The following is a 9,642-nucleotide window of genomic DNA, read 5'->3' as shown; positions in this document are numbered from 1 at the left end:
TTTCTTTCTTTCTTTCTTTCTTTCTTTCTTTCTTTCTTTCTTTCTTTTTCTTTCTCTCTCTCTCTCTCTCTTTCTTTCCTCCCCCCTCCCTCCCTCCCCCCCCTTCCTCCCTTCCTTCCATAAGATTTAATTTGTTTATTTGACAGAGAGAGAGAGTGCAAGCAGGGGGAATGGCAGAGGGAGAGGAAGAAGTAGGCCCCTGGGATCACCACCCAAGCCAAAGGGAGACGCTTGACCACTGAGCCACTCAGGCGCCCCTAGTCTTTCCTTTCTTTACAGAAGTGGCAGGGCTTGTTGTCACATGGGTACACTATCACACATTTAACCACATTCCTACTAAATGGACATTTAGGTTATTTCTGTCCTTTTATTTAAAAGATACTACAGTGGACACGATTTACATAGGTCTTTGCGTCCATGTGTGAGAATATCCATTGGATTCATTTTAGCCCCTCTTTAGAAGATGGTGTGAAGGTCCAGAGTCCTTTCAACAACACTGGACCAGTCTTGGCTGAGCTCTGAGGTGGTGCATCTGAGCTGAGAGGGGAAACTGTATGAGCACACAAGGAGACGGACAGAGCAGGGACAGCTTGAAGGCTGGGGACTCCAAGAAGGAGCCTGTGTCTGATCTATTAATGGGCTTGGGTAGTCACAGGGGTGGAAGGAAGCGGGAGGGGGAAACCCATGCATCTTTGAGACACTGAAGACAATTCTGAAGTGCTTCTGTCTGTAAAAGCGCAGGCCCTACACCGTCCAGCAGACTCTCCAACTACAGGGAGAGAGGCAGCAGCTGCTTTTCTCTGCAGCTGAAATTTTCATAGGTAGGGCTTTCAGGAGACTCAAGATCATCCTGTTGTGGTGGTGACATCACCTGTGAGCCAAAAGACACACAAGCATATGGTTAATAAAGTCTGGGAGGCCCTGGTTTCCTTGGCCCTGTGCTGGTGAGAGAGGGAGGTCAGGCCAGGCTAAGACTGGTCCATGCTGTAGGTAGTCAGGTCATATGGACTGGCCTAGGGATGGAACAATCCATCAAGCTGATGGCAGGCATTTATGCAGAACCTCCTGCTGGAAAGTTGGCTAGGCTCTCTGTAAGGGAGATAGAGGGTGATTTAGTGCAGCAGGTTGAGGGAATACAAAAATGGCAATAAAAGGCCTTGCTCTCAAGAAGCTACTGTCTAATGAGCTCAGTCTCTGTCCTGGCTGGAGAAGCAAGACAAATATCTGTAGAAAGATATTCCAGGTGGTAGAGATTATGCATCAAAGTAATGGTCCAGACTTGTAGGCCTTCATGTTCCCAGGGCTCTGAGGACTCCTTGTTCACAGAAGGCCCTGAGGAGCAGGTGAGATGTGAGCTGATGCAGAGAGGAGGGGAGGCAGGGTGTCAGGAATAGCTCGGGAACAGCATAAACCTTTGAGATATCATGCAGAGACACATGTCAGAAAATAAAGGCTGAAGTAGGTTTGAGAATTTCCTGACCAAGTGGGCAATGATAGCCTCAGGGGACCCAGAATCAAGATTCGTGGTCCTAAAAATTCTGAAGGCAAGGGATAAATTCTGTCAAGACCTTGGCTGAAGAAATGCATTCATTTCCAATTCATTTCCACTTAGACTGTGAATGAGGGTGGTTGCAGGGATCTGGAGTCCTTGGGGTGGTGTGGGAGCCATGCAGGACTGACCAGACCAGAGGTGACTCAAAGTCATTCTGAAACTCAGAGTAGGGACTGATGTCCACGACTTTAAGATTGACCAGTATTGGCCCAAACACAAAGGGCCAGGTCGGAGTAGAAAGCAGCTTTGGGAATATAGTGAAAAGTACAGATGAGGTCTCAAGGCCACAGGTGAATTATCTTATTGGCTCAGCATAGGCGACATTTCACAAGACAGGACATGAGGTAGATGACGGTTGATGGCTGCATATCTGCACAAAAGCTTACTGAGCAAATTCTATCCATCTTTTAAGGTGCAATCCAAATTATTTTTTTCATGAAGCCTTTCCTGTCTACCTCTGTGCGGTGGTATCTCCCACTTCCAATATCTGGAAAACCCTTGGGAACTGCACACCTAACAAGTAGTATGTAGAGCGTTTTCATTTCCCTTCTAGGTGATTGAATTGGCTCCACTCCTCCTCCACTGAAAGCCAGGTAAGACCACAGTCTTCAAGATTAAGGATAATGCCTTAGATATATCTAAAACCCCACAGCATTCAGCCTAGTTCTGGGCAAACAAAAGATGTTCAATAAGTATCTATTGATTGATTCATCAGTCACAGATAAGTAGTATAACTGAAAAACTTTGAGAGTTTTTCTTTTTTAAAAATCTTGTTTGGGGGTGCCTGGGTGGCTCAGTCGGTTAAGCATCTGACTCTTGATTTCGGCTCCGGTCATGATCTCAGGGTGGTGAAACGGAGCTCTGCGTCTGGCTCGGCACTCAGCGGGGAGTCTGCTTAAGATTCTCTCTCTCCCTCTGCCCCTCCCTCTCTAAAATAAGTAAATAAATCTTTGAAAATATTTTGTTTGAGCATGTTAAAACAAGGAGGAAAAACAGGGAGGGAATTCTGGGAGAGATTTGAAAACAAAAGTATATATGGACCCAATGTTTTCAGGGAAGTGAAAGCAGAGCCGGCAGCTAGAATCAGGTCAAGGTTAATTGGTTAAGATTATTCAGGATTATTTTAAAACTCTTTGTGGTTCTTATTTTATATATATATATATATATATATACACACACACACACACATATATATTTAAAGATTTTATTTATTTGAGAGAGAGAGAGCATGAGCTGGGTCAGGAGGGGCAGAGGGAGAAGGGGAGGGAGAAGAAGATTCCCCACTGAGCAGGGATCCCGACAGGGGGGCTCAATCCCAGGACTCTGAGATCATGATCTGAGCCAAAGGCAGATGCTTAACCAACTGAGCCACCCAGGCGCCCCGTATTTTTATATTTTTAAAAGATTTTATTTATTTATTTGACAGGGAGAGAGAGAGAGAACACAAGTAGAGGGAGGGACAGAGAGAGAGGGAGAAGCAGGCTCCCAGCTGAGCAGGGAGCCTGATGCGGGGCTGGATCCCAGGATCCTGGGATCATGACCTGAGCCAAAGGCAGACGCTTAACCGACTGAGCCACCCAGGCACCCCTCTTTCTGGTTTTTAATCCTGAAAGTCCAACTACTGTCTGTGTTAGGCAAAATTAGCTTCTGTGAAATCTCAGCTTCTTTTGCTAGAAAATGTGGATGACAATACATTTGTAGAGGTGTTCTAGGGATCACATGAGAATATGTTTGTCAATGTTTTATGAACTTGATGTGAAAGTTAGTCATTATTATTATTATTTAATGGTAAATTCTACCTTTAAGGGATCTTTTAACATCACAATAAAACCAGTATGTTGTAGTTAATAGCACATTTTCCAAAAAATCTTGACATTGGACTATTGGCTAATTTCCAATTGTTTTTGGAAATTGCCATTGAGGTGGATTAAGATTAGGGTTAGAAATAGATTTAGAAATATATATAGATCATACAGTATTTGTGTTTATAGCTTCTCATTCTGGTCAGTGTTAATAATCAGTATAAAACATTATTAAATCAATTAGAAATGTTCAGCCTTTGGCCAAACAGATGTGAATCAGAAATATTTGTTTAAGCATCTCTGTTGACCATGGAGTGTGTCCGGGGGATGCATAGTGGAGAGAACCTAAGCTCCTTTGCCATGGGGATCTAAGACGTTCAGTTAAAATGGTCTGTGTAATAGTTCTTTGCTTTAGGAGCCTTGGGATACAGAGAAAATTGTTCTCACCTTCTGAGATGTCTGTACACAGCTGTAGATTGTGGCTGAACTTTCTTTCTGCTCAGGAACTGGGGTCTTTCCCTGTAACAGACCAACATCAGACTATCCATAATCACCAGATGAGAGCTTTCCAGAGTTTCACCTTCAGCCCATAGGGAGAGGGGACACCCCACCGGGTTTAGGTTTCACACAGAGGGTGGTGGCTATCTTAGTGCAGTGGGGACCTTGCTTCTGGTTGCTCACATCTCCCTCATCAATGGCCCAAGCTTGGGAGCTGAGGATTAGCTCTTTCATTCCAAGGGACCCCAAGGTTTGGTAAACATGGATAGAGCTACAATTATCTGCCCATGTGCTGCTGGTTCTGGCCCCAGTTTGGAAGGACTAGTCATCCAGGATATTGGATGACCCTAGAAGTAGAGGAGGAGGGAAGGTGTACTGATCCAAAGAGTTCACCTGCAAGTTGAGGAACACTTGCGTATACACCGTGTTGTCCACAGACGCAGGCACCTTGCTTTCCGGAGTGACGAGATCATATTCTGCTTGCCCTTCAGATGATGAGTCAGATCCAGTGCTTTCCTGAGTGAGCAAGTCATGCTCCTGGTGTCTTCTAGCCTTGGCTCTGCCAGTCCTCTCCTGGTTCTTCTCCGTTGTTTCACTGCTCTCGGAGGTGGGGCTATGCTCTTGCTTGGCAGTCTTAGGGAAAGTGTCCAGCTTCTGATACCCTTGGGAGAGCATATTGCATAGTGGGTGGTCAGCAGTGAGTTTTGAACACATCGTGCGGGCTTGGTAAAAAGTGTGCCAACCCCCACCTCCTTCTTGTTTTGTGCAAGGATCCAACCTGCTCTGACTTCTACTCCAGGTGAGGCCCAAAGAACTGGAGGAGAGGTTGTTTTCCTGTCTCCCCACAGGGACTCCATTCCACTCTCCCTTCCTCCTTCCTTTCAAGCATTCACTCATTTCCACTTGGTAAACATTCATGGAGTGTGACATGAGATGGACTTAGCAACGCTCAGTGAGCCAAACTGGCTCTGTTGGCTAAGCCATCCTAAGTGCCATGGTGTATACTCTGGGAAAACACAAAGGTCATTAGACCTGCTCTTGAAGGAGGACACTGTCTAGTGGGGGGTCAGATCCATACAGAAATCAATGAATGCAAGCCCAGCTCTGCTGAGGGTGACATGAAAAGCGTGAGGAAAATGTGAGGACATGGTCTCTGGTTAAGAAGCAGAGGAGAGCTCATGAAAGTGATGGGATTGAGGTGGACCTTGATGGAGGGGTGGGATTTTGATGAGTGACAGGCTATTCTTGGTTGAAGAAGCAGCATGATTAAGGGCAGGTGTGAAACCCTTTCTTTTGGGAAAAGATGGCATTCAAAATATTTAACAGATGCAATGGACTGGGTGTAGGACAATCAGAATGGGTGTCTGTATTGAACAATTGGTTGGCACACTAGGTACATGTCTAGGTGCCTTTGGGGACACAGCAAGCAGCCCATTCTGTGTGTAGAATAATAATGGCTCACACTTACCAAGTGCCTAGTATGTATCAGACAGCAGTCTAAACACTTTTCACTAATAAACTTATTCAATCTGCATGAAACCACATAAAACAAAAACTATATATATATATATATATATTTTGCAGATGAGGAAACTGGAGCACATAAGGGTAAATATTTGCCTGAGTAAGTGGTAGGGTCGGGATTTGAATGTTGGAAACCTAGTCCCTGATGTTCTTTTTTTTTTTTTCCTGTTGTTCTTAACTAATACTCAAAACTGCTCCCTATGGGATTTGCATAGGAAAAAAGTAGGTAAAGCATGGTCTGGTTAAATACTGAATGAGAATATAACAGTAATTACCACCTATTGAGTTCACACTGTTGGCACTGACCCACTCAGTACTCACAGCAACTCTAAGAATTGGGCGCACATATTTTACAAGGTAAGGAAACTGATGCATAGAGATTGAATTGCCCAAGATCACTAATGAGCAGAATTGAGATTCAAATACAGGACTATCTGACCTCAGAACACATACACTTGGGCCCTAGGTTTTATTGCCTTTTGAGTAACAGACAAAGGCCATGAGGAGCCATTGATGGCTTTAGAGCAGTCAGTGTTGACTTGGCAAAGTGATGAGCAGAAGGGATAGAAGAGAGAAACCCTGGGGAAGGAATGGCCAGTTAGGAAACTGGTATACTATTTTAGAGAAGAATTAACAAGGAATGGGAATGTCTGTTAATGAGGACTAGTTAAATAAATTAAGGCACATCTGTAGGATGGAATAAATGGGAGTCAGTCTTACATATGTTACTATTACTAGGATATTCTCTTAAGTTAAAAAAGCAAGGTTCAAGAAAATGTTATAGTTTGCTCCCATATGTGTAATTAAAGGAAAGGTACCTACACACACACACACACACAAACACACACACATGCTCAAATATATTTAGTGCCCATAAATGCATTAAAGACCCCTAAAGGATTTTGAAATGCATCTTAATTATGAAGGCCTTTTGGGGGTACCAGGAGATTGGGATTGGGAAGGAGATTAAACTGTATACTATGTGAATATATGACTTTTCAATATAAAAACCCTATTCAATAAACAAAAGAATTGTGACATGACGAACCTTGGCAGTGACAGAAGATCTAGAGAAGAGGAGACATTGGAGAGATGCTGGGGAGGTTAAAGAAGCAGACCTTGGGAGCTGAGGAAAGGTGCTGGGGAAGGAGGAAGAGCAGAGGTGACAGTGGTGTCCCTACTTCCTTACTCCTGTGCCCAGAGCACCAAGGAACAAGGGCACAGGCTGGGGGAGACCAGGGTCTGCCCCCCAGCTGTGAGGAGGGAGCTGATGGGAAGCTCCACACTTAGCCTCATTCCCACTTCTTGGTCCCTTTCTCTTGATTACATTTTCCCATCTGAAAAGTCTGCACTGTTGGATTACTTGAGCCGCTGGCATCCCACCCATCCCACCCATCACTCCTTCTGTTCCATCTCTTTGAGGGATCTCCTCCATGAGAGGTTACCTGGGTTTTTTTATAGCAGGGTTGTCCCAGTGGGTGGAGTTTGGGAATTCCTTAGAACTCCAGAGCTTAGAGTTCAGGGTGGTAATTGAGGACGGAGCGATGGGAAAGGGGGGTGGTAAGATGCAGGCATCTCAGCTCACAGCTCCAATACCCATCAGGACAGTTCCACTTTTGCACACTTTGCGCTATTGGGGTGTTGCACAGTATTTTGTTTGAAGAAAGCATTCCTTAGCTTTTTTTTTTTTTTATTCCTTAGCTTTTTTAAAAGTTGGAAAACTACTGCCTCAGTGATGTTCTTGGGTAATAGGTGTCCTAGACAGTCTCATGGGTTTTAATTTTAATTAGGTTTTAGTTTTGCTCCTACCACAGTTTCTATCATTCTATCTGGCCTTTGTTCCTCCATTCTTGGAGTGAGGAAAATAACTCCATCCTCACCGGAGGCCACATTTAAGTGATGATAATGCCCGAGGAACCTTAGAGACCCCAGAGGACAGGCTGCCTCCCCTAGCTCTGATTACCATCTTTCCTGAGTCCTTCCTGGTTGTGGTTTCTGTTCCCCAGACCACCTTCCTTCTCCAAACCACAGTACTTCTTCAACTTTAACAAGCTTATGATTCACCTTAAGATGCAGGCTAGAGCTCAGTATCTGGGGTGGTGCCCAAGATTTGCATTTCTAACAAGCTCCTGGGTGGTGCTCATGTTGCCGGTTGGCAGATCACACCAAATAAACAGCCAGGCTTTGGAGCTTCCATCTGACCCAGGGACCCCACAGCCTGTATCATGGGTGATATTACCTGGTGCGTCTGTTGGGGTTTCAGCGTGGCTGGAGCTGGAGGCTGGGTCTGAACCTGACAAACCAAGGTACAGAAGGTTCATCAATAGGTCTGTGAGGACAGCGGCGTCTGATTCTGAGTGTCAAAGGAGACAGGGAGAGATTTCCAGGGACAAAGACAAGAAAAAGGCTCTAGGGAGGAGGTGAACCCTGATGTGACTAGGGACCCATGGGACAGGGTGACCAGAGTCCTAAGGTCATCTTCAAATGAGGAGAGGGCCCTGGAGCCTCCTGCCATCCCTCTGTCCCCTCTCTGGTAGCCAATCATCAGATTTGTTTGCTGTCTTGCAGGAATTGTTCTAGGGATCCTATGTGTTCTAACCAATATGCTCTTTCTGGGAACTATTCCATTTCCCCTGCAATAGGAAATTCTGAGGGAGCTGCCAATCATAATAGCTAATCCCATTGGCCACAGAGATTGGGCCAAGCAATGGCCACATGACCCAAGGCTGCGCCAATCAGAGATATTTCGAGTTGGAGGGAAACATCTTTTTTCTCTTCCTGGTGGCATATCTTAGTAGGTGTGAGTCTGGAGCTACCAATTGCTGGGTTGTGGCACACCCCACCCCCACCCTGCCCCTCAGCTCAAAGAGAAAAGTAAAGGTGAGAGATGGAGGGCTCTGGTGATTTTTGAGACTCTGGTAACATTTGTCCCTAAGGTCAGCTCCTTCCCTGTCTTTCCCACAGATTGATTATGTGAGTCTCAAAATAATAAATCACACCTCCTGCACCCTCCCCCCCTTTTAAAGGTAGTTTGAGTCAGGTTTCAAGGATTTGTAACTAAATTTAGAGTCCCAACTAACAGCCCTTCCCCCCATCACTCTGAGAAGAAATGAACTTTTGGGAGAGTGGGGGTAAGAGGGGATCATGAGAGGGCAGACAAGTCTCCAGAGGTCCCAGGGATATGGTCTAGTGCTGGCAGGTACCAATGATCTCAGAAACCCACACGGTCTTTTTCGCTTCCAAATGCACCAGATGAAGATCCCAAAGCACAGGATGGAGGCCATCAAGGAGAGCCCAATGTAAAGCTCTGTGTTTCTCTCAGGCGCTATGAAGAGGAAATGAATGATATTAATATAAATAATGACAAGGAGATTGGAACAAACAATGGACAAAGCATAATGGCCATCCTACCTGCCTCTTAAAATCTCATGTTATTGCAGAAAATATGCCTTTTCATTCATTCATTCTACAACTATTTATTGAGCAGGCATTGTTCTGGGCTAGAAGGTATAGCAGTACTTAAGGCAGACACTGTCCTGAGGTAGAGAAATTTATGCCTTGCTCAGTGTCCAGAGTCTTAAATACCTGAACAGGATTTGAATGCAGGCTGCCTGATCCTAGGATACCCTTATCCATCACACTACACTGCTCCTCTCTGTAAATAGTGTAAGGGCAGTTCTAGGCTCGAGACAGAGTCAAGACTCCACTTAATAGGGCTCTAAGTCCGTCTGCCAGCCTGACCTAGCATTGTCACCCTAGGTAAACCTTCCTTTTTTCTACTTCCTTCTAGAGCAGAACAGAGCACAGAACTCAGGGTTCCAGTCATGCTTCTGCTGTGTGACCTTGGGCAAGTCCCTTATCCTTTTTGAGTCTCAGTGTCTTTATGTAATGGAGAATAGTAAGAGTATTTGCTGTGTAAGATTATTGTGAAGTTAATTGTGTTAAAATGCACAAGGATATAATAGTGCCTGGCATCTAGTAAGAGCCACTAGGGCTTTCTTTCTAGCTTCCACTCACAGTCTGTGTTCCTTTGTGGTCTGCATTCCTTCACCTATCAATTTCTTCTTCTTCTTTTTTTTTTTTAAAGATTTTATTTATTTATTTGAGAGAGAGAGTGAGAGAGAGAAAGAGCACAAGAGGGGGGAGCGGGAGAGGAAGAAACAGACTCCCCGCTGAGCAGGGAGCCCGATGTGGGACTCGATCCCGGGACTCCAGGATCATGACCTGAGCCGAAGGCAGTCGCTTAACCAACTGAGCCACCCAGGC

General features: G+C 45.1%; 1 protein-coding gene across 4 annotated transcripts in view; it reads right to left on the bottom strand.

The window, feature by feature from the left end:
* Positions 1 to 353: 353 nt before the first annotated feature.
* The window catches only part of LOC118013994 (T-lymphocyte surface antigen Ly-9-like), a 27,620-nt gene continuing 18,331 nt past the window's right edge, over positions 354 to 9,642 (bottom strand). For 2 of the 4 annotated variants that reach the window (XM_035009956.1, XM_035009958.1), the window contains 5 exons: positions 8,600 to 8,701; positions 7,613 to 7,669; positions 4,246 to 4,553; positions 3,802 to 3,873; positions 354 to 871 (listed from right to left, as the gene is read on the bottom strand). In XM_035009956.1, the coding sequence (XP_034865847.1) occupies positions 770 to 871; positions 3,802 to 3,873; positions 4,246 to 4,553; positions 7,613 to 7,669; positions 8,600 to 8,701 (641 nt within the window). In that variant the 3' untranslated portion in view covers positions 354 to 769. The remainder of the gene's footprint in view (positions 872 to 3,801; positions 3,874 to 4,245; positions 4,554 to 7,612; positions 7,670 to 8,599; positions 8,702 to 9,642) is intronic. The other 2 variants (XM_035009954.1, XM_035009955.1) reach the window with 1 other exon arrangement.

The sequence above is a fragment of the Mirounga leonina genome, unplaced genomic scaffold (genome assembly GCF_011800145.1).
Source record: "Mirounga leonina isolate KUSES-001 unplaced genomic scaffold, KU_Mleo_1.0 Mir_154, whole genome shotgun sequence".
In the NCBI taxonomy this organism is placed as follows: domain Eukaryota; kingdom Metazoa; phylum Chordata; class Mammalia; order Carnivora; family Phocidae; genus Mirounga; species Mirounga leonina.
Note: the sequence above shows the minus strand (reverse complement) of the source record. Positions and strands in the feature narration are given on the sequence as shown.